Source organism: Carlito syrichta, unplaced genomic scaffold (genome assembly GCF_000164805.1).
Source record: "Carlito syrichta isolate Samal-C Ts95f unplaced genomic scaffold, Tarsius_syrichta-2.0.1 Scaffold305295, whole genome shotgun sequence".
In the NCBI taxonomy this organism is placed as follows: domain Eukaryota; kingdom Metazoa; phylum Chordata; class Mammalia; order Primates; family Tarsiidae; genus Carlito; species Carlito syrichta.
The window spans coordinates 264701-290307 of NW_007249391.1; the positions used below are offsets into that span (position 1 = coordinate 264701).

The 25607-nt window shown below is 37.4% G+C and overlaps 1 protein-coding gene across 1 annotated transcript; it reads right to left on the reverse strand.

Moving 5' to 3' along the window:
• Nucleotides 1-415: 415 nt before the first annotated feature.
• LOC103263843 (dimethylaniline monooxygenase [N-oxide-forming] 3) lies at nt 416-22052 on the reverse strand. Its single transcript, XM_008061502.2, has 9 exons — nt 21946-22052; nt 20825-20962; nt 15570-15758; nt 11474-11636; nt 10716-10858; nt 8194-8393; nt 4738-5093; nt 2499-2571; nt 416-1133 (listed from the first exon to the last, which is right to left on the reverse strand). The coding sequence occupies exons 2-9, from the start codon at nt 20954-20956 to the stop codon at nt 791-793; spliced, it is 1599 nt and encodes a 532-aa protein (XP_008059693.1). The 5' UTR covers nt 20957-20962; nt 21946-22052; the 3' UTR covers nt 416-790.
• Between the last annotated feature and the right edge of the window lie 3555 nt (nt 22053-25607).

Below are 25607 nucleotides of genomic sequence, written 5' to 3' on the forward strand. Positions count from 1 at the left end.
ATCAACTTTTAATAATAAAGCGTAATACTCACTTTTAAAATAAATTTTAGGTTTATCCCATTATGCCCAGAAGTTTAATCTGTAAGGATGCAGTAAGCTTTAATCACAAGTTTGGTTAAATATTTAATTTTTGAAAATATTTTTCATTCAGCTAAAAGTATATTTGATACTCTATTCATTGTTGTTATTTTGCTGCTTCTTTTAGGAAAATCTATTTCCTTTTAAGAATATAAATGCAATGAGTTATTTCTGTTAATTTTCGGAATAAACCACACTTCTGTGCTATGTTTCTTGACCAGGAAAGAGGAGGCCTTTCTTGGATTATGCAGCACAAAACAAAAATAGAATACAACAGCCAAACTCTCCGATGATACTGCAAATAGTTTGTAGCAGTAGCTTGAGAATATGGTAATACAATTATTCTGCTTAATTTGTTTGTTGTTTAGATTTGAAGTACATATTTCAAACATAGTTTAAGAAAGAAAAGGAATCACATAAAAATGTCTCAGAAGGTGACTTAAGTTAGATTTAAAGAACATAGTTCTGATTATAAAGTGTTAGCGGAACCTAGGGAAAGAAGGTTAATACTCTCTTTTGATCACAACATGATTCTTAAAGGGGCTTATTAAAAGTCTAAAAATAACACTGTTTTACTGACTAATGTCTACACAGTAGTAGCAAAGGATTCTGAATAGGAAAGTAGGAGGTGTGAAAAATCTTAATTTTTAAATAGCAAAGTTTCTGCCTGGGTATTGTCAGTAACTTTTAGAAATCCTAGAGGAAATAATGATTAGATCAATACAAGGAAAACAGCAGTTATCAGAATAGGAACAGCAAGAAGCTTGAGCCAGCGGAGAAATAAGTAAGGCTTCTGAAGACTCCCAGCAGCTCGTGTCTTCATGGGTTTCAGTGACCGGTCCCACTGGGTCAGGATGGCATTTCTGGCTCCTGGCCATTTCCCTGGGCCCACCAGCCTAAACTGATAGGGGCTGCAAGGGCCAAAGAACACTTCCACAGCCAATTTGGGATCTGTGAGAAACAGCCATGGGATGTTGGGCTTTGCCCCAATGAAGGAGGCGATTTCATCCATATAAACAATGTAATCCGTCTGTATGGTTTCACTTTTGCCAAACCTAGAGATGGGAGAGAAAACATCACTGTGAATACCCTGTTCTTGTTTCTACAAACTCTGTGTAGAAACAAGAATAGGGAATACGCCTCACACCTTTTTCTCAGTGAAATCATCATGAATCTTTTTTGTAAGGAAGGAGACTACATGAGGGGGGACCCAAAAGAAAGGAATCTATTTATAAAAAATTGTGCATTTATTCTTACATGTTTAAACTTAAATCACCTTCAAAGGATTCTCTGTTTGATGCAACACACCTATCTGGGTACTTTTTCCACTGTTCAAAACAGTTTTGAACTCATCAATTTGGATGCCTTTTAGTGCTTCTGCTGTTTTTTGCTTTGTTTTGTTTCACCTCTTCTACATTGGCAAAATGTTTCCCTTTAATGACTTTTTTCATCTGGGAAACAAAAAAAAGTTGCTCGGGGCAAGACTGTGTGAATAGGGAGGGTGGGACACAGGTGTCATGCTTTTGGTCAAAAACTGCCATTTTTGATTAAAAAACTCAGTGTGGTGTGGGCAAGTGTGCTTGTAAATCACTCATCATGAAATAGGTAAACACGTTGAAAGAATTCCCCCTTTCCCCCACATAAATTCACTGAAGCCGAACATAGCCTCTCACAATAATGCAAGCTAGTACACTCCTAGAACACTTAGCTAGTGGGGGAAGCCTGTACTACAAGGGGCCTGTCCTCCAAAAGATAATTCTGGGTTTTGGGGGGTATTCCCTTGTATTACACATTTATCTTGTACTTTATAGTTTTTTTCAAGGACCTTTCATATTAGTATCATTTGAAAATTCCCTAACACTGAAAGGCAGCTAAGACATTTTTTAATCCCCATTTACAAATGGGTAATTGTCTCTCGCTCTAATGATGTTATTAGTTCATGGCCACTGAGCTAACTGGTGACAGAACTAGGAATGGAGCCCAGTTCTCCCCATCCCTTCTCATTTTCTGAGTTATTTTCATTACAGATATCTATTTTAAGTATCTGTTACATCTTTAGAGGATTTATGGACTAGAGAATCAAAGTCCACATCTGTGTGCTTCCAACCTCCTTTAACTTCTAATTCTTGCTGAATCTCCTTCCTATGATAGGGCCCTGAACTCCATGGGGGACTAAAATGGACTGTATAATGGAGACTGTTAGTCCTACTATTCACTGGGTGTCTTGCACGTAATGAGACTTCATACAGTGTCAGGTGCATAGCAGGTCTTCAGTGTTTGTTGAACAGATATACCTAGCTCATAGCTGTCATTCCAATAACTTTATTCAGGGCCATTTAAGAGTAAAACAGTCCCAAGAATTCACAAATTCTGGCTTTTCTAAGGAAATCATAGACCTTCATTACAACAGGTGTTCTTACCATTTAAACTTTTCCCCCATTTTCTCATCAATATCATTCATCATGTCTTTCACAGAAGGCAAAGTACAAGTTCCTGAAGCAGAGGAAAGGACATAATAATAGTTAAACGAGTCTGGTATATGACCAGCTTGCATTTTTCCCTTTGTAGTAATGAGTTGTGAATCACATTACTATTTCCTCCCTTTTTTTGTCACTGCCCAGAAAAATAAAAATAAAATCTTGAGCATGTGACAGAACTACAATTCATTTCCAGTCTTTTCACGATAATTAAAATTACCTGAATAGCTTTGAGTCTTTGCTCTCAAACTGGTTTGGTTATTAGATGTCTAAAATCAGTATCAGTTTCAGGGATTATATTCTAATCTCTCAGTCATATTTTAAGAATGTTATCTAATAAATTATAAACAAACAAAGGTGAATCAGCATCACTTTTTCAACACTAAAAAAATCATAAGAATTTATCCTGTTTTGCCAGATAAGATAATTTATAGCAGATAAAATATAGAAGTTAAGCTGAGTGTGGTGATTTACTTTTATAATCCCAGTACTTTGGGAGACCAAGGTGGGAGGATTGCTTGAGGACAGGAGTTCAAGATCAAGACCAGCCTGAGTAACATAGTGAGACTGTCTCTCTCTTAAAAGAAAAAAAAAATTAGCCAAGTATAGTGGGATGTGCCCTGTAGTCCCAGATATTTCAGAGGCTGGGTGGGAGGATCTCTTCAATCCGGGAATTTGAAGCTACGGTGAGCTATGATCCTGCCACTGCATTCCACCCTGGGCTACAGAGCAAGACCTCGTCAATAAAAAAAAATATATATATATTGAATTTAGTGAAAGCCAGAGTTCTCTGGAAAGCCGACAGTTCTTGAATGTAACTGAGAATGTGGGTATTCGGAAATCACCAAGGATGTAAAAAATCCCTGGGAGACCAGATATGAGTTGGACTGCCCCAGGATTTCAGGCTCACATAGGTTTATACAGTTCTCTGAAACCAAGATCAAAATATGCTTTTATGTCCAAAGATACTTCAAATTTAGGATGATTTCTTTGAAAATCTTTGAATCACTTTGAACAAGATTAGAACTTCCAACCCAGATATGATTGCTCAAGACCTACAATGACTTGCTTCATTTTCCATTCCTACAGTCCCTCTGAAAGGGTCACTTGAACAGCTTTGTAGATACGAGCTGGTTCCAGACTTTGGAACTTGTCTTGTCCCTGGGAAGGTTAAGAGATTGATGGAAAAAAAAAATGCTCAAAAGCCCACCAGCTACTGCTGTTGGATGGCTTGTAACTAGTCTCTCTGTCTCGGACTCTAGTTCTACAAAGCTAGGCTGTTTGCCTTGTCTCCTATTTTCCCCCAAACCAAGCCTCTGCCTTGTACATCAACTCCCTCTTAGCCTGCTTACTTTTCTCCAGAACTCAAGTTATAGCCATTGTCCTCACAAAGTGTCCCACCCTTCCTTTATTGTCAGTGTCCTTGGACCCGAACCCTAAATGGAACTCTGAGTGGAATTTCACACTTTACCTTCCTGGCTACTTGGTCTTACAACCTGCATCTGTCCACAATTGTATTCAAGCCTTAGTTGTGAATCTGATCCTAGCGCCTGCTGCTGGAGGATGCTACCTGCCTTCCTTGCCTCATCCCAATCAAGTTTGTTGAATTCCTTTCATTTTTAAAATACAGGAACTCAGTATCCTTAGAGATTGATCATTTAGAACACCTATTACTTCCTGCCTCTCATGATCCATGACTTATCTTTCTCTAACACATCACAGGGAAGAAAACCGTAACAGAAAAGCCAATGCCTTTCCAGCAATCATATTTTCCATGACTGTAGATATCAGTAGCTGGCTGGATAATGACTTGTAAACATCTTTTACCTTTCAAGCAATGTAATTCTATTGAGTTTTGAAATCATACTTTTATAGACTGTCATGTTCTTAACAGCAAGCAAGAGGTTTGGTGTTCGCAAGTCTAATGAATGACTTAGGTTAATTATCAGCTAGAAGAGGCTATAAATCACAACAAACCCTCTAATAATATGTTGTATTATTACATATGCTAATCCAATACAATGTACTTTAAACTACTTATAAAATATAATGTCAAAGAATATAGAATTACAGATTTTCAAAATTGGATGGGATCCTTGTTATTAGGATAAGTATTTTCACAAAAACACAAAGTCATTCTCAGTAACATTCATTTTCTCCTTCAACAGGTTTGCTGACCTACCCTTTATTACTTGTGCTGCCCAGCGGGCCTGGAGGTCAACAGTAGGAATGGCAGCCCCAAGGGACTGAACAAGGCCAATCACTGCCAAGGTTGACTTCTCCAGGAAAGGAGGAAAGATGCCTTTAAACAAGGTGACCTCATTGTCTCTGCTTTTGATGATAGAGTCATCAAGGAAGGGGTAGGCATAATCATAGCCTGTTGCAAAAATGACACAGTCAATGGCCTCAAGCACGGTTCCATCCTCAAAAATGGCTGAGGTCTCTGTGAACTCCTTCACATTAGGCTTAATGGATACGGTGCCACACAGAATACAAGCTGGGAGCAGATCATTGAACACAGGCTCTTTCCTCACGGTTCTGTATGAAAAATAGAGACAATAATTAGGACTGTAATATTGTCCTTTTGTCTTGTTGAGCCATATACAAATTGATAAGGAAGGAGAACACTGCCGAATATTTTTTTCTGAGCCATGGAGTATTGCCAGTATGGTTGAAGAACAATATTGATGTTAGGCAGTGTTGTGAAGTAGAAGTTGCCATTGACTGGCCCCATCTCTTATTTTCTGTGATCTTTCTTTTCTATTCCATGGATCTCTTTCTAAATCCCAGAATAAACACAGTCCCCTCTTAAAGCCTATTCCAGAAAAAATCCTGGAGTAACAGTACCTGAGTATCTGAATATTTTTTAACTTATTAACTATGAGCCTTGAGAAGATTAAGGTTTCTTAAATTCTTGATGCCTCATTGGGAATGGCAATAACATTTGTACCTATCTCAGAAGGTCACAGGGAGATCTAAATGATATACACAATTTTGCACAATCTCTATCAAATGCAGAGTGCTCAAAAATGTTAGCTGCTGTTCTCAATATAGTATAATGTAAGCTGGTCATAATAATGTAGAAAACTTCGAGTAGGAGGAAGAAGATTAAGGGTGGGAAAGCTGCCATCAAGTTTCCAGCAACAAAGGATAAGCCCTTTGTCGACAAAGGCACAAGTCAGGAGAGGGAGGGAGCACCCAGGAATGTAAATAAGACCAGAAGAGGGTAGTCAGCTTGAGGCTCTGTCCACTGCAAGTCTGGGCAGAGAGATATTCAGTAATATCTCCAGTGGGAGCAGCTAAATCTGAACTTAGAGATGAACATGGATGAAGTTGAAGGAAAGGACGCTGTTCTTTATGGCTATGGGAACTGAGAGAGACAGCTACAGGCAGATTCTACTGGCGAAGAAACTGAATCAGATGATGAGATAATTAGGATCCTGGCTGGAAAATGCTGAACTTCACTGTGCTTATTACCTGCCATTTATTTTAACTCACTGCCATCAGGTTTTCACCCCCATCGCACATTGAAACTGCTCTTGTCAATGCCATCAGAATCAAGCTGCCAGATCCAATGGTTCATGCTCATTTCTCATTTTACTCAAGTTAGTAGCATTTAACATAGTTGATGGCTTCCTCCTTCTTGAAACCCTGTCTTCATTTTGCTTCTAGGTCATCACTCTCTCTTGCTTCCTTTGCTATCCACCTGGTCATTCTTTCTGCTTCCTGCTTGTTTCTTCTCTTCCTAACCTCTGAACAATAGCATACCCCAGGACTTGACCCTTTAGAACTCTTGTCTCCTCCACATACATTCATTCTTCAAGAGATGTCGTCAGTTCCATTTCTTTAAGTACTATCTTCTAATGACTCCAACATTTTAATTTATGGCTTGAACCTCCCTCCTTTCTTGTGTTTTCAACTGCTGTTCAATGCTCTTTTAACTGAATGTTTAAAAGTAAACTTCTCCTTCAGCAATCTTCCACATCTCAGTCAATGTCAATCAAAAGTCTTGCTCAGATCAAAAGTCTTGGAGACATATTTGACGCCTCTTCTTGATGTTGCATCGTTTACCTAGTCTAGTAGAAAATTCTGGTTGGGTCCACCTTCAAGCTATGTCCAGAATCTACTCACTTCTTTATTTGTTGGTTTTTTTAAAACTTTGTTTTTTATAGAGATGGAGCCTTGCTATATTGCCCAGGCTGTTTTCAAATTCCTGGCCTCAACTGATCCTCTTGCCCTGGTCTCCCAAAATGCTAGGATTACAGGTGTGAACCACTGTGCCCAGCATCTGACCACTCACTGCTAACAATCTTAGTCTGGGCTTCTTAACTTCCTTTTCCTTTCTTTCTTGCCCTACCTTCCAGTGCTGAATGATCACCACAGCAGCTGGAGTAATCTCATTCATGCCAACCTAGGTCTTGCCACTAATTTGTTCAGATGCCTGCTATGGTTTCCTGTTGCTTTCAGAGTGAAAGCCAGAGTCCTCACAATCGTCTATAAGACCCAACACTGTTGGGCTGTTTTTATGTCTCTGATTCCATCTCCTGGTGCTCTCCCCTCAACCTCTTTTTTCCAGGAAGAGAAGCCCATTGCTGTTTGTGATCATACCAGACATGCCTGTGAGGAGGTGCTGCCTTGGTTGTATCCTCTGTTTGGGACACCCTTCCTGAAAGATCCTTGTGGCTCTTTTCCGCATCACCTTTGGGCTTTGCTTAAAAGTCTCCTTCTCCTTGTGACCTATTTTTTCTTCTTCACGACACACATCATCACATGATCTTCTATTTTTTGTTGTTGGTTTCCAACTACTTAGAACGTAGGCTCCATGAGGACAGGAATTTTTGCCTGTTTTGTTCACTGCTCTACCCACAGGGCTTAACACTGGCATATAATAATTGCTTCACAAATACTTGTCAAATTAATGAATTCACTTTGATGTAAACAATTCATAATTTGGGATTTTCACCCCATGTCAAAGTCATTTCTTGTGATGTTACTGCCTTAGGGGATGCGGTAGGAGAAAGTGAGGAAGAGACCAAAGACAAAGACACGCATTTGGCATGTGTGCATTCGGTGGGAAGGCTACATCCTTGGCTGGGGATAAGTGTGTGGGATAGAGAGCATTCTTCTGCCTCGCTTAACTTAACATTGCTACTATGTGAGAGGCGGTAGAGCAGTGGCTCAAGTGAGGGGCTCTGGAGTCAGCGTATCTAGGTTTATTTGAAATGCTGCTTCTGATACCTGGCTGTGGGAATGTGGTGTTGTTATTAACCACATTGGATCTCATCCCATTTCTAAAATGGATACTAACAGAACTCTCCTCATAGTTGATGAGGATAAAATAAGATAATTCATGCCTTAGCAGACTTGTTCTGACATGTATTAAGTGCTTAAACTTTGATTATTATTACTCTGGGGTCAAATTCCTGAGATGTCACATAACTTTCCAGCTGTGAACACCTAGTAAGGAGTATTGCAAAATAGGAAATCACTCCTGATATTCACCATTCTTTATCTTCTGATATATGGGATGTGATTACTTTACTAATATTTTGATTTGTTTTGGAGTTACAGCACACATTAAGGGTTGTTGACACTGAGATAAAAGTCAATAGGCATATTATGTTTAACTCCACATTACCCATTTAAAGGCATTAAGCCATAGTTTTCGTGCTTGAATCTGGCATTCATCTGCTTCATGTACCACCAGTCAGAGATGGCTGTCGGTAACTTGTTCTTGAGGAAGGTTTCAAATCGAGTAATAAACACCATGTCCCAAGGATAGCCATCGTCCCAGACCCGGCTCATCACCCAAGAACCACTTCTGGAGCTGATGATGACCTTAAAGAACACCAATTCAAACATGAACGCGGTGACCGTTGGTAAGCGGACATTCTGATATGTTCCTCATGTGCCCCTTTAGGAATGGATTTATCACCTTAGCTGCTGGGAGTGGGGCCAGACGGCACCCTCCAGCTGTCAGCCCTCTTTGGTAGTTGCTTTGGCAGAAGAGAGGGCCTCCCCCAAGGTCTTACACGCTTCATGAGTTTCCTGCATTTGGTGACTGGTTGACTATAGCTGTATAAAAGCCCAGCTCCTCATTTCAACTTAGGGAGATGCCAATGGATCATCTCAGGTACAGAGTCAGGTAAAAGGAAGCTTCCTTTCCTTCTTGCAAAGGAGATGATCCTGAGAGCACTCTCAACTAAATTTCTTAAACTCTAATCTGCATCTCAGGATCAGCCACCTGCTCACAGTGTTGCAGGAAAATTTTTATATTTCAATAAAATATTCTCTGGCATCAGTGACTAATAACTGAATTATAGTCACATTTCCCCTAGGGCTTACTTGACTATTGCTGTCTACAAGCAACTATGCTCTCAAATAGGCATTTTGAACTAAAATGCCTGCCACCATCCAGAAAGAAGACAAGAAGTTTGGAATCAGAAAACCTTAGACTCAGGCAACCCCTTCTAGTCCCTTTCCACTGTTGGAACTTTTCTGTCCTCTCAATAAATCCTGCTTAAAAAAAAAAAGAAAGAAAACCTTAGGCTCAAATCCTGGCTCTCCTACTTACTAACAATGTGACTTGGGAAAAAAATTTTTCAACTTCTCTAATCTTGTTTTCTCATTCCTAAAATGGAGAGAATTAGAACCTACTTCATCAAATTGGTGTGAGAATTAATTCAATGTGATAATCTGTGCAACGTGGCTAACATTACCTGGCATATAGTATGTGCTCAGTAAATGTCAGTTTCCTTTTGCTCTCCTTCTGTTATGTTAGCTGTGTAGTTTTTAGGCTCTCTCTCTCTCTTTCCTTTTCAATAATTTTTATATGCAATGCCACTTCAAGACATTTCTTATAAGAGAAGGAAGATGAATAAGAAGAGACTAACGGATCTCTTAATTAAGTTTAGAGCTTCTGAAACTGGTCTTTCTTTTAATCTATTGCATATGCAAATAATCATATATGCAAATATAAATCTCTTAAAGCTATGATTTTGTCATAGGTTTCCTTAGCTCAAGAAACTGAATGTTTTACCTTTGTTCATGGAAAAATCAAATTTTTTAATCCTGTTATTCAAGTTCTTAAAATATTTGATATAACCTGACTCCAATCTTTCTTTCCTATCTCATTCATGCAACTCTTCTGGTCCCTGGAATCAGAAGACTTGGCTTTCAGTGACCAAACATAAATTTTCTCTATGACTTTCAAGAAAACAATTAACATTCCTGGTCCTCAGTTATCTTTTCTATAAAATGAGATTATAAGAAAACTCAACTTCCTTCTTCCCATAAGTAAAATAGCTTATTTGTCTGAAGTTATTTGAGTATCATAGACAACGTACAAATTGTTAGTATCAAGAACATCCATTCCAGTAAAATGAATCTATAATCTACAATAGTCACATCTGCAGTGCCTATTCCTGTCTTCATGCCTTTCTTTACTCATGCCATCTTCCCTGCCAAGAACAGCCTCTGTCACCTCTTCAATTACATGACTTATATTAACCCTTCCAAGATTTGTTCCTCCTTTATGAGACCTTCAGTTCTGGAATCACAGAGTTGAGTGCCCAGATCACTCATCTATCCCTTATTCCAGTGGCAGTTCTTGTTCCAGAGCAGGAATCATGTCTGTTTTGTTTACTACTCTCTCTCCAGCACCCAAGCCCATGTCTGGCATAGAGTCGTATCTCAGTAAATAGCTATGGAATAAATGTATGCATGCTTGAATGGGTAAGCTCTGTTTCCTTAAAACTTATTCAGATACTTTAATTTTCTAACAAGCCCAAAATGTAGGGTCTATTTTTGTCTGGTTTACCATTGAGAAATCTGAGACTTGGTGGGGTCGAAGGACTTGAACTAATCTCAGAGTCATAATCTTAACCCTAATCTGCACTAGTTTTAGAGGAATGGATCAGACACAGGGGGTACCAAATATCTTGAAGAAAGAAGGTGGTTGTTGAAACGCTTCTTGCCGAAGTTCTGCCTTTGCCTATCGAGGGATTTAAAACCTTGTTTGTTACCTGGGGAAGTTTAGCTATACAAAATGCCACTTAGTTTCACATCAGATACTCCCCTCTTTCATATTCCACCTTTTGAATAGCAAAAGCTCTTTCTGTCTCTTTAAAGACAGTCTCCTTAGTGCCTAGGGCGTGGTACCTGCTTGGCTGTGTGACTGAGTTCCGTAGCAATGTCACAGCCCGAATTCCCCAGGCCGATCACCAGGACCCGCTTTCCCTGGAATATGCCAGGTTCCTTATAGTCCCTGCTGTGGAAGCATTTGCCTTTAAAATGTTTTAATCCTGAGTAAAAAGTGGGAAACGTGAATCAGTTTGATTTTCTTTTTCTTTTTTTTAATTTTAAAGCTGTAGGGTACTATTCAGGTACTATTCAGGGTTAAGTATATAAATGTTTATTACGCAGGTTTCCTTGTTGATGAGATGTGCCCCCCCCGGCAGAATCCCACTACCACCAGTTCTGTCCCCCTACACCCCCAGCAATTTCCCACTACTGACAATCCTTTTCTTATAGTATTATGATAATTGATCAAGGTCCACTTATGAGTGAGGACATATGATACTCAGTTCTTTGTTTCTGTGATAGATGACTCAGTATTACAGACTCAAAGTTCATCCAACGTGCTGTGAAGTTCATAATTTTGTCCTCCTTTATGACTGTGTATTATTCATTGGGTATATGTACCACATTTAAAAACAATTTTCATTAAAAAAAAAACCCAGAAATGACCTTATGAGTGGACGCAGTCACAACAATATGGAATTTTAGCTCTCCAAGTGTATTAGATATAACAGAAGTATATTTTAATTTAACCCATTTGTACTTGAAAACACACACACACACTATTAAGACATTCTTCATATCAGATGTGTAGATAGCAGCTCAAATTTTGGCCTTACCTGGAAAGGACTCTTTTGGTAATTTGGGGTACACATGATGTCCTGAACAAATCATCACAGCATCAAAGACAGCTGATTCTCTTTTGCCATCCTTTTCAGTGGTAACTTCCCACTGACCAGTGATTGAGAAATCAAGACATTTATTTACACTGGATACAAATGTCTAAGAGAAATATAAAAATAAAATCTTATTTTCTATCTAACAAATAGATCTGGCATAAACAGTAAAAAAAATAGTGGTTTAGAAAAAATGCTTAATTTATTATTAAGGTACATATTACAAATTTAAGATTTCCTTAGAATAAATCAAACACTAAATGTGTGTGTCTGTATGCAGGAATATATATAAATCTTAGCAGAAATAACCTTATGAGTGGATACTCATATGTGTATATGTGTGTGTGTGTGTGTGTGTGTGTGTGTATGGTGCCAAAGTATACACATTTTAAAAAAGGAAAAAATTGCATTAAAATTATAATAATATATACCGATAACAAAAGTTGAATACAAGCCACATTAGACTTCTGCAATTGCAAGAGGTGCTCAGAGTCCCCATCAGCGCCCAGGCACTTCTGATTTCAGCAAACTACTGTAGGACTTGTTGCTGTGTGAGGCTTCCCAGATCTTCCATTGTGCACATCACACACAGTACCATGTGTCTCAAACTTATCATGAATGCATGCAATTGTTAGGTATGTTGGAGGTTACATATTCACGCCTCTGCTGTCATTGTGCTTCCATAATGTTCTTGAATTTCAAATATCACTTCAAAATGGTCTTGTGCTCCTCAAACGACAAATATGCTTTCAACATTTTTTTTTGACTGTCCTGCTTGTCTCATGGTGATGCTAGCATTCATTTGATTAACGCCCTTTTTGAGCAAACATCATACTACACATTGCCACTGTAACTCAATTCAACTTCAAATAGTTATACATAGATAACATCTTTTAAAATATGTATACTTTTTCTGACACCCTTGGATATATATATTCCTGCATGGTGACATCCCTTGGAGAAATGACAGTATATTCAATCACAGTTTACAAGAGGATAGCACCACATACAGTAAGTAATTTGGTGGTCAAAAACTTTTGGAATGATAACCACATTCTAACAACTACCTTCTGACTTGTCTTTACAACAATAACAATAGTAACGATAACAATAGTATTATTGTCATCTTAAAATGAAAGAAATCCTCTATATTCAGGATACACGTTCTCAAACTTCAGTGAGTATAAGAATCACCTGGAATGCTTGTTAAAGTACAGATTCCTGGACCACATTCCCAAATATTCTAATTCAGTATGTCAGAGGAAGAGCATAAACATGTATTTCTATCAAACTTCCAGTTGATGTTGAGGCTCCTTGACTCCTTGAACTGTGACTGAGTAGCTCTTGACAAAATTACCAGTACATGCTTATTTACAGCTAAATGGCTGCATGTTAGTGATTGGGTTTTTTTTCTTTGAAAGCAAGATTTATTGAGAGGTCAGAAAATCTCCCACAGAAGGAAGGGACCTGAGGGGGTTGCTCAAGTGTTCTGTTTTTTCTTGTTTTGAGTTGCAGTCTCACTCCATTGCCCAAGCTGGAGTGCAGTGTCACACTCACGGCCACTAGCGTCGTCCTGCTGGGCTCTGATGATCCTTCTGCCTCAGCCTTCCAGGTAGCCATAATTACAGGTGTGCGCTACCACACCCAATTAATTTTTGATTTATTGTAGAGATGAGGCCTCGTCAATTTGTTGGGACTGGTCTCAAACCCATGGGCTCAGGCCATCCACTGGCCTCAGCCTCCCAAAGTGCTGGGATTATGGGTTGAGCCACTGAGCTCGGCCTCGTGTTCTGTTTTAAAAAGTCCTTTCGAGACCAGCCCGGGAAACTTGGCAAGACCTCATCTCTACAATAAATAAAAAATTAGCTAGGTGTGGTAGCGTGCACCTGCAATTCCAGCTACTTGAAAGACTAAGATGGAAGGATCACCGGAGTCCAGCAGGTTGATGCTGGGGTGGCCATGAGAGTGACACTGCACTCAAGCCTGGGTGACGGAGTGAGACTCCAACTCAAAACAAACAAACAAAAAACATTTCAGTTACTCTGATTATATTAGAACAAGAATCCTTATTTGGTATACACTTCATTATGTAGTATTTCATATATTGAGAATATACATACATTTGTGTAACATTTTGCTAGTTATAAAATATAATAATAAAATAATGAGCACTTATGAACCCATGAGATCCTGTACGTCATTTATTTAGAAGAATTTTGAGATCTTTATTTAGTTAGTTATGCTATTGTGAATGACACCTGTTTTTGGATTATAGTTTCGGTTTGTTGCTGGTTTACAGTAATACAATTGATTTCACATATTAATCCTCTGTGCCATCACCTTGCCTAACTTTGGTATTTTTATTAATTATAGTAATTTGTAGATTCTTTTGGGTTTACTATGCAGACAATAATATCATTTGTAACTTCAAATAGTAAAACATAGATAACATCTTTTAAAATGTTTTTCTTTATTTGTCTTACTGCCTTTCAAAAAAATGTCTTAACTATTGAAAAGAAAAAGTAATAATTAGAAATCCTTATCTTGGTCTAGACTCTAAGGGAATGATTCTAACTTCAGTGTTTAGCACAGCACAGACAGCAGCCTGTATCAGCAACACATGTAATTTAAAAATTTCTAGTAGTCACATTAAAAAGTGAAAAAATGTGTAATTTAAACAAATCTATCTGATGTATTAGTGTTTCACTAAGTAATCAAAATAAAAATTATTAATCAGGCATTTTATATTTTTCATAGTAAAATATAGTGTGTATTTTAAACTTTTAGTGCATCTCGGTTTTGTGGCTAGCATCTACCATATTGAATAGTGGAAATTTAAGATGTTGGTGTATGTTTTGTTGGTAAGTGAATAAAGTTGGGAAAGTCATCAGGACATGAGAAGTCAGAGAAACACATCATCTCTTTATTGGGTTAAGAAAATTCCCTTGGTAAGTTTTCTGAAAAAAATTTAACTAATTTAAAATATTATTTGGCAAACACTTTTGTAGTATTCTTATTATATTTTTATTTCATTTGTATCTATTTTCCTTACCTTTTCATTTCCTATGTTTATTTATTTGTGTTTTGTTCATTTTTTTCTTAAACTGTTGTTTAATAAGTCTTTTAAAAGAATAAAGTTTCAGTTTTGTTAGTCTTCTTTTTTTTATTTTATTAATTTTTTTTTATTATTCACTTCATCTATGTCCTTTGGGTTTATTCTGCTTTTCTTTTACTAATTTTTTAAACTTCCTTGCTTATTAGTTTTCACATCTTTTTCATTTTCTAGTATAATTTTTTATGAAAATATATTTTTTATGAAATATTTTTTATGAAATATTTTTAATGAAAATATAGCTTTCTGTGCTTCCTACAAATATTGATATACATAATCTAAATTATTATTCAGTTATACATTTTAAAAATTCTCATTGAAATTTTTTCTTTGACCCACACATTATTTAGAAAAAAAGAGGGTTTTTTTGTTTTTGTTTCTTTTTTGAGTCAGAGTCTCGCTTTGTCACCCAGGCTAGAGTGCAATGGCAAGTTCACGGCCACTGCAGCCTCTACCAGCTGGGCTCAGGTGATCCTTCTGCCTGTAGCTGGGATTACAAGTGCATGCCATAATGCCTGGCTAATTTTTTTATTTATTGTAGAAATGAGGTCTTGTCAAGTTACTCAGGCTGGTCTTGAATCCCTGGGCTCAGGGAATCCTCTTGCCTCGACCTCCCAAAGGGCTGGGATTACAGGTGTGAGTGCCTCGCAGAAAAAAGCAGTATTAAGTTCCAAATTCATAGATATTTTACATTTATTTCTTTGTTATTGATTTCTAAGTTGTGACATTTTGGTGTAAAAACTGTATGTGGTGAAATGTGAATTTTTCATGCATTTTTTAGTAGAAGGTATAGTCTCTTAATCTAGGGTTGGAGAAACTGTTGACAAACAAGAAAGGGTTACTGAAATGCACAAATGATAATTCAATAACAGACATGAATTTTTCCTCACCTTTATGCCCAAATCTAATTTGTTGATGGCATCTTACCTTAAATTGTATGTATTTCAGGAGGTTCTTTTCTTTGGCAAATGCAGTGATATATTCCTGGAGCTTGCTGTTGTGCATAAAGTTGGGAAAGTCATCAGGATATGGGAAATCTGGGAAACACATCATCTCTTTGGAAGAGTTGGTAAACACAGATCGGTAAATGCTAGCCCTGCCCTCCTCTGCATGGTCCTGAGAATGTATAGTTTCAAACAAAAGAGAATTGGTAAATGAGTAAACTGATCATGTTCAGGTCCAGTTCCAAGTAATTACAGTTGTCCCTTGATATTCCTATGGGATTGATTCCAGGATCCCTGTGTGTACCAAAATCCATGGCTACTCGGATACCTTATACAAAATGATATAGTATTTGCATGTAACCCATGCACCTCCTTCTGTATACTTTAAGTCATCTCTAGGTTACTTATAATACCTAATACAATGTAAATACTAAGTAGTTATTCTACTGTATTGTTTTTTATTTTATTTTATTTTGAGTAAGGTCTTACTATCATAGCTCATTGCAGTGGCATGATCATAGCTCATCCTCCTGGGTTTAAGTGATCCTTCCCTCTCAGCCCTGTATTGTTTTTACATTTGTATTGTATTTTATTATGTGTTTTTAAAAATATTTTTCCTTGAATATTTTTGATCCATGGTTGGTTGGTTGTATCTTTGGATACAGAACTCATAAATGCGAGGGGCTAAGTATATTCATGTGTGGCAGCCTTTACTCGCAAGTAAATTCAGTAAGATGACAACTAAATTAACCTCACTTAAGCAATAGATGCTAACCAGGAAAGCTTATTAAGAGAACTTAAAGAGGAATACAGCTTTCTTAATGTCTTTTCTAAGGGAAACACATTTTGAATTTCATTATGTCCTTTTGGGAATATGTAACTAGAATCTTTTAATTCCCTCAGACCATTAAGTACAGTGACAGATATTTTCCAAAATTCAGCCTTGCATGATTTCAACGTGTCAACTTATGAGGATAAGCATCTAACGATCAATTCATAGAAGCAAATAATGATAGGTAACTGCAACTGTTTATAAGATTTGTAAGTGTGAGCACTCTTAAACATGATCTTTTAAAAATAAAGCATAGAATGTCTGCAATGTGTTAAATATTTTGAACCAACATATAGAATATATAGGCATCGCATGTCTTTTGACTTTTTGTAGGTAAAAAATTTTGAATCTTCAGAAATATAAAACCATCTGAATTGGCTATATTAACTCTGAGAAGCTATGGAACTATGCTAATAAAACCTTAGAGAAGATATTAAGTGATGAAAAAAATTGAAACAGAATGATCAACAATGAGATGAATAGGATGTTGTGTTGTAATTTTCAACCTTAACCACATGCTGGAATAAACTGGAGAGCATTTAAAAAAATAGAGGTAGATCATACTCTTAGAGAATTTGATTTAACTAGCCAGGAGTTTTAAAAGCTCTTCAGATAATTCTAGAGTGCAGCCAAGGTTGACAGTCACAGTGTAGACTTCAACAGATAGAAGGAAGTTAATGACAAACAAACTACAGTTAGTGTGGAAGAGCATGCCATAAGCCACATTTATTACAGCTGTGAACCCTGCAAAGCAAGATGTTGAGGCAAATGAAAGCCATTAAATTAAAAAAAATACTGTTGAAACATGATTAGGAAGAGGTGGAATCTTAATTTAGCTCTCTTGAACCACAAAGGTACTTCACGACTAGGTCATAGTTCTAGATGAACTGTCTTTCTTTCTCAGGAGCTCCCCCAACAAGAAATCAGTAAGTTGTCTAGATTTTGTTTTGAGGTTTCACAGTGAAAGATCAAATTACAGATATCTATGTATACTTGCTAGTTCTTGATGGAAAGCACCGAGTGCTAGAAATTTCTAATTAGAGCTCATGTAACTTGAAATTGTCAGGGCCCCCAGATATGAGTTTTAAGTATAATATTAGACTAGTACAGTCTTGTCAAAATCCAATGTGACTGTGGCCTGATTGTTTACAAGTATTTAAGTGTCAGGTTTATTGCTGTATTTGTTTCAGCAAGCAATGTGATCTTGAAATAAGGCATGAGGTTCCAGTTGCCCATGTGGTTTGTTGACCTTGCTCTTATGCATGTGGGATGGGGAAGTGAAGGAATTGGTAGCTTTTAGGGAGTTGAGTATATTTGCATCAGAGAGAGCAAACATTAAAGAACAAGTTGATATGTAGTCTAGTGAAAAATCAGAGGAAGTTAAAAAAGGGTTCTATGTCCAGAAAACAAAGCCTCTATTCATGAAACTTCATGCCAAAACCCATACAAAATCCTTCTTCAGAAAGAAGGACATTTCACATTTCTTAGCTCTGTGGCCTAGTCATAAGGTATTTTCTCTGAGATCAAAGGGAGGAAAACATGCAGTTCTGGGTCTGAATCAGGGTTAGAAATTAGAACTAGAAGGGCGGAGGAAAGTGCTCTAGCAAACAGCTCCAAACGTTTCAACTATATGTGCTCTTGGTGTTTCTTACACCTAAATAATGTTTGGATCCTTCTGGGAAAAAAAATTAATTAAAAGAATGTAAAATACTGCTGCTAGAAGCTGAAAGTAATGAAAATACAAAATTAACACAATTTTGTAATATCTCATCATGTGACTACTAGTCATATTGCTTCAGACTCCTAATGGTTTGAGAAACACGGCTGGTGATGACATCCTTTGCAATCTATAAGTCCTCCCACTGTGGTAAAATAATTAGGAAATTCTGAAACCAATGATATTAATTTCTTCTGGTTACTGTAATAAATACCCCAAACTTGATGGCTTAAAAGAAGAGGAATTTATTCTCTCTCAGTTCTGGAGGCCAGCAGTCAGAGATCACTATCATTGGATGGAAAACAAGGTGTTGGTGGGGCCATGTTCATTTCTAGAAGCTCTAGGAGAGAATTCGTTTTTTCCTCTCTTAACTTCTGAAGGATGCTAGCACTCCTTGGCTTTTTCAGGGTGGAGAGGCCACTTGCATTCGTTAGCTTGTGGCTCCCTTGTCCATCTTCAAGGTCAGAGCATAGCATCTTCAGAGTTCTCTTTTTGCTGAGGTCATCACATCACCTTCTCCCTTCCATCTCTCTCTGTGAAGTTTCCTTCTTACTTCCCTCTTTTAAGGACACATATTATAGTATTTGGGGCTCACCCAGGTAATCTGGGAAAATCTCTCCATCTCAAGATGTTTAACTTAATTATATTGGTAAATACCCTTTGTCCTTATGAGGTAATATTTATGTACAGATTCCAGGAATTAGGATGTGATATATTCAAGGGGCCATTGTTGAATTGTTCAGCCATCCCCTGTCCCCTAAAGATTCAAATCCATTCCATATGCAAAATACATTCACCTGATCCCAACATCCCCAAAGTCTCAACCCACTGTAGCACAAAATTAAGTTCCAACTCTCATCTATGTATTTTCAGCTCAGAAGTCCCAGATACTACCATCTAAATTATTTAAATCAGGTATGGGTGGGACTCTGGGTATGGACCATCATGGAGTGAAATTCTTCTCCATCTGTGAAACTGTGAAAATAGAAGACACGTTATCTTCTTCCAAAATGCAATTGCAGGGCAAGCATGGGTAACAGTTACAGACATTCCCATCCCAGAAGGGGAAAAAAAAAAAAAGAAAGAAGAAAGGAATCACCAGTCTCAAGCAATTTTGATATCCAACAGTACAGATTACATTAGATTTCAAGACCTGGAAATAATCCTCCTTGGCTCAAGCCTCTGCCCCCTGGGCCTGAGGTTCTACCCTGTGGGCTAGCCTTTCTTTTTCTTGAAGGAGGGCACATGTTTGCACTTGAGTAGTTTTATCAACCTGTGATGTCAGGTTGAAATTTTAAAGTCTTCCTTGAGCAGGAAGAAAGGAAACTCTGTCTTTGGAGTGTTCCTCTCAATAACCATGTTGAATAGCAGTGTGTTTTATCTTCAGTAAGATCTTGCAAAGTCATTTAAATATGAGACTTTAGTTAAGATCACCATGTAGAAGAAATGGCTAGCCCAATAGGCTCCTAGGGGAAATGGAATACAGCAATTTACTAAGGAGTTAAGAATTTAGGCCCAAAAGAAAGGTGAGCTTGAATTGGGATCTTGTCTCTACCATTTACCAGTTATGTAATTTTGTTCTTTCTTTTTAAGCTTCAGTTTTTTTGGTAAAAAGAGAAAAACTATACCTGGCTGATAAGATTATGATAAAGATTGAATTACATGGAAAAAGTCATTTGTCATATAGAAGTGCTCAATAAAATAGCTCTAAGAGTCATCAGTGTACTAATGTCAGTACATTCCAGTAAGGCATATTAGCTAGGCTCCACAATGCTGTACAAGATGTGGGGTGGTTTTAAGAGTTTTTTACAATCTATAAAATATATTAATGAGAATAATGTATTGTGTCTTTATAATATTTAAAGAGCTGTCACAGACACAGTTTCATTTAAAACTCACAATCTTTTTATTGAGGTATGTAAGATAATACTAATTTTGGATTTAAAGAAGAAATAGTGGCTTAAAAGTGTTATTGATCTACCTAAATTTTCATATATATATTATGGGACTTTTCAGGAAAAGAAAAACAAGACAGAGAGCCAGACTTGACCAGACAGTGTTCTTAAAACTGGGGACACTGATGGAGTGGAGGGCTCAGGGAAGCCCCACACCTGCTGTTGTCTGGCAACACATGAAGCGATTTCATGAATGCATACATGCATGTCTGCTGATAAAGTCTTCATTATAAATGCACAGAGACAAAAGGGCATTAAAGAACTTCAAAGCTGTGTGTCCTATTCTTGGTTTCTTTTGTAGCTGCCTCGGTTATGTGGTTTTACAAGAGCAAAGTCAGCACCTGAAACTTTAAAATCTGTGGTCTGAATCACTAAGAGGACCTTCGGTAACCTCAAAGAAAGAATGGAAAACACCCTTGTGTTTTAAGCTAGCAAATCATTTAATTATAATTACATAAATCTAGTCAATGTTTACCATAAATTTCATGTCCAAGTGACTCTTATTAATGATTTATCAAGGATGAATTCTGTACAGAGAGACCTTCAAAGTCCACTGTTTAATTTAATTCTGACTGGCAAGGAGGTGACTTTCCAACCCGCTCCTGATGTTGTATTTTGTGGATTCCAACCTAACGGGATTACAACGGCCATGACAGAAGGTTTGGGAGCCTGTGCTCATGTTCTTGTACACCTCCCAAAATGCTTCCCCATCTATTGCAGTGACGCCTACTCACCGAGAATTTCCACAGGCCCCCGATGTAATTGCTCCTCTCAAAGCAGGTGGGCTCCAGCCCTTCTTCCAGACAGCTCCTGAGGGCAGCCAAACCACTGACACCAGCGCCAATGATGGCCACCTTCTTCCCCATGGTTGCCTGTGCAAAGTCCCAGAGAACACTTCCAGCAACAGTATTACTGAAAACATTTTATTTATCTGTTTACTTATTTTGGATACTTTTTGGCTTAATTAGAATATTTACTTTTGCATCCAAGAGAACACTAATTTTAAAAACAGTTTGGAACTTCTTTTAGTAATGTAACTATATTTTGCATTTCTCTCTAATTTCTAAAGATATATTTTCTTTGGAAAAAAGAGGCTCTTGGTTTTCAATCAGTGCTCCAAATTGATGAGACTGATGGTACAGCATATATATTTATCTTTTTTGCCTTTGGCCTTTTGTAATTTACTCTCTACCAAAGAGAGTAAGCAGGAAAAAAGAAGTGGAGAGTCACACTAAAACACATGTACACCCACCTACCCACATTTATGTATGTACATGTGAATAAATAAATATATATGTTTATATATGTACACACACACACACACACACACACACACACACATACACGCACACACGAATCTATATTTTCTTTCTACTTTGACGCGAGACTGGAGTGAAGTCTGGAGATACGTGTTTCTAGGCCAGGTAAATCATTCCCTTTCCTTACCTAATAATATCCTTCACTCTCTCATTTAAAAAGAAGAGTTAAGTCTTTACCTAAAAAGAACATCTCCCAATGGCTCCACCCCTAACCTCCATTCTCTTCCAGGAAAATTACATGTCCTAACCATTTCCTTTTCCTGACACTGTTGGTCTACAACTTCTATCAGTATGTATGTATGAGTATGTATGTATATATAGAGAGAGACAAAAATCACATAGCTATGAAAGGAAATAAATTTGGATGATAAAAATCATGATCCATGATTTTGTAGAAGCAGACTATCTGAATTATATATGTCATTCTCATTTCTGCCATATTTGGTATAAAATTATAACATGCTCCTTCTTCATTTATCAACCCCTCCCTCCTCCCTTTCAGCCCTTTACAATGTCATTCTTTTTTCTTTTTCTACCTTTTCGTAGTCTTCTTTTCTTCTGTGTGTCTAAGTCCTGTCCAAGTTGTCTGGACAGTTAGAGAAAACGTTTTCCTGCACCCACACTTTAGGGGGAATATTGGAAAGGGGAGGAGCTGCTCTTAAAAGGGGGAATATCGGAAAGGGGAGGAGCTGCTCTTAAAAGTGTCGTCATTTCTTGTTCCTCTAACAGGCAGTCACATGCTGAATTTCTGTAGGGGAGGACTCTGGCCCAGACTCTGGGTGCACAGTTTCTGTTTTCCCTTTGGCTATGACAAACACAAATTACTGGTTATGTTCCTTAATCCTTGGCCTGGGAAGAAGGCAATTTCTTCCAAGTGACTTTACAGTTCTCTGCTTCATTTTATTATGTGTTATTTCAAAGTTTACCTTATTTTCCTCATTCTTAATAATTTTGTAGGTACCCCATAACATCCTCCAAACGCTGTACAAAATCAGCTACTTAACTGAGATAGCACAATAGGGTAGATGGCTTTTCTCTGTTCTCTCTCTATGTATCCTCTCTTTTGACTTTTGTGTTCAAAGGCCTGTATTTCTTAAACTTGTTATTTCTTTGTTACTTCGACATTGTGTGGTCATGGGAAAGATCAAATTCCATAAATTGACCCATTAGTATCAGGTACTGGGTAAAATTAGTACAAGGTAAAATTATGTTGGCAATAAGACTAAATAAACTGCATTTAACTCCCTGGTATGAAATACAGTAAAATTTCTAAAAACTTTTCTTATTAACCATGCTCCTATGATCACTTAAAACTATGACACCTCACTCATCTTACCTAGTTAACCCCTTCACTAAACAGGTGATACTTATTATAAACTGGCAAATACTTAGTTCTTGAAGAATTACTCTTTTATGTCTTGTGAAGATAGTAATCTTCATCTCTAAAGAAATATGGGAAAACAGAGAGCCAGAAATCCTTTGCATCACTTATAGTTGTGTGGTCTTGGACAAGTCACTTAACTGCTCCAATTTTTGTTTTTTTCATTAATAGAATGGAAATACTACACTATTGCTGTCTGTCTGGCTGGCTTTTTACAAGGATTCAAGGATTAGAGGACACACACACACACTCATTTATATATGCATAAATAAAACTTGGCATATAGTTAGAAATTGGCAAACGTGGGTTGTAGATAAAAATTTTTAAATAAACCACATGTTCGTCAAATTTTCCAGGGTGCAATTCAGACATTATTTCATCTTCTCTCATTTTATATGGAGCTCCTTATTAGTTTTTAATGCTATGCAATTGATAAAACAAACAAAAGATGTGGGTACCTTAGGAAGCAATATGATTCTTGCAGCTTCCTTCATCTAAGGATGGCAGGACACACCTAATTCTATCTTGGTGTCTAATGTTTTCTCTCTCTAGCAGGTGATGACCACCTTCTCCATGTTGTTCTTCACAGGAATATATCCTATTTGCAGTAGACACATTTATTAGCCTTGGCTCTTTAGTCTAGCTTTTTTTTTTTTTCTTGCCACAGATTTCCACAAAGCCCTTCTTTCATCTTCACATTTCAAATGCCCAGGCCCTGATTGCTTCATCATCTCCTCTGCATTCCAAAGCTCCCACAAAGAAATTTTCATCCAGGGATGGCTGCCAAATTATTGCTGCTGTGGGGGGTATATGTGCCATATTCTGTCATCTTGCTCTAGATTTTCTTCATATGTCAAATAAACTTTTGTTTTCTTATCTTTTGATTGGCAGGGAGTATTTATCTTGTGAAATGTTGTCATGCATGATAACTTGTAATGATTGGAAGGTTCATGTAAACTGATGATGGCTTTTGGAGATTCAGACTTGATCACCAAAGTGCCTGTGGAACCCTTCAAGGATACAACCTTTCTACCATCCATATTTTGAAGCTAACATCTCAGGAAGGGTCAAGAGCACACACTTTGTGTGGGCAGTGCTAAGTGAGGCTCAGAAAGCTCATTGCTATAAATTTAAGAAGCGTACTGCTATAAATTTAAGAAGCGTACCATACCTTTCTAGCTTCACAGCCAGAGGAATGCTGTGATGTTTTCAAAGACATATTTTTCTTGTTTTTAACTATCTGTGTCATGTATCTGTGGGCCCTAAATCACTTGCAAAATTCTACAAAATGTTTCCTTTTATGAGTTTGTCAATTGTTAACTTCAATAATGATAATGATGGTGACAGTGATAATCATAAAAAGAAAGTATTCACAAATTTTCTTAAGAAAAAAGAGATATACTGTTAGATTTTGTGATTTCACCCTTGGAAATATAGTCTATAAAAATACAAATACAAATATGTTTCATCAAATTGTACAAAGAAGTTTATTTCAGTGTTATTCAAAAAATGAGATAAAGTAAATGCTTTTTATTAGAGAACTGGATAAATTACCTCATCTCTTCCATGGAACATTTTGCACGTACTAAAAAGCATGAATGAAAGCTTTAACAGATGACTTGGAGACATACCCCCTTAAAGGATTGAAAAAGGAAAAAAAAAGCAACCTGAGAAAAGGTGCTTATAATATAATCTTAATTTAAAAAATGAGCAACAATTTTAAAAATTCTGTAAAGAGACATAAACACACATAGATATGTACTAACTCATATTATCTATCATGAATTTCGATCAAAGAGAAAAACATGAATGTATATATGCCAAGTTGTTAATATGCTTGACCAAAGGAGGTAATCATATGTGAGTAGATGAAAGAGCTAAGACTAAACAAATAAATAAAACAGAAAAAAACAAAAACAAAAAAATTATATTAGGGCAAAAAAAAAATGTTTTGGAACTTAGGTAATCCTGGAACTAACAAGCAGGTACAAGTTAAAAGAGAAACCTCAGACAAAGTTGGCTGTGATTCACTGTGATTTTTGACTTTTGAGTGCACTATTGAGAAACACTGAGTTAGAGTCAGATCCAACGGTAAGGCACAAAGTGGCTATTCCACTTGCTCCTTTACAAAGGGGCAAGGTCTCTGTTCCCCAGACTGCCAATATTACCTGGGAGTATGAAAACCAAAGGAGCTGTGGTTAAGGGAAATGAGTGGCCTAGAGCTTATCTCACAGCTCTGAGTTCTTATCTGAAAGACTTCCACTGCAGTTGCTGACGTTACAAATGACCATAAAAATCACCAGGCAAATGACAGCAATTGCCAGAGCCCAAGAAAGCAGGAGAGGTCGGGAGTAAGAAAGAGCGCTTGTAAGGCTTGTTAGAGGGAGAGAACTTACTTGCCTTGGTTGCTTTGAAAATTTTGTGGGGTTGGTGCTGAGGTGGGACAAGGTAGGCTTTGTGGGCTCTATTCCATTCCCCAGATCCTATCGACTGGACCTGGGTAGGTGTACAAGGGCCAAAAAAGATTTCTCAGGTGTTTTGAACTCATGAAGACCAGGGACAGTAGTTTAGGGTTCACACCAGAAAGACTGGCCATTTCATTCAGAGAACCCACATACTGTACCCGAAAGTGATGGGCCAGCCAGGAGCACTCAGGAAGGCAAAAGAGGAAGCAAAACAGGGAGCTGATTTTCCATACTTATGTCTGTGTTTTAAAGCAGCAATTTTCAAAATGCACTTTCCACTCAGAATCATATAATTTTAGAACTTTTGAAGAACTTTAAGGATTTCATTTCTGAATGTTCTCACTATGACATT

Bases quoted from the DNA above. Each gene is read 5' to 3' on its own strand.
- LOC103263843 (XM_008061502.2), bottom strand. From the start codon at position 20,956: ATGGGGAAGAAGGTGGCCATCATTGGCGCTGGTGTCAGTGGTTTGGCT. The intron at 10,859-11,473 runs GTAAGGCCAAAA...CTTTTTACTCAG, and splicing joins ACCAAAAGAGTCCTTTCCAG to GATTAAAACATTTTAAAGGC. The intron at 2,572-4,737 runs GTAGGTCAGCAA...CCTCTGCTTCAG, and splicing joins GGCAGCACAAGTAATAAAGG to GAACTTGTACTTTGCCTTCT.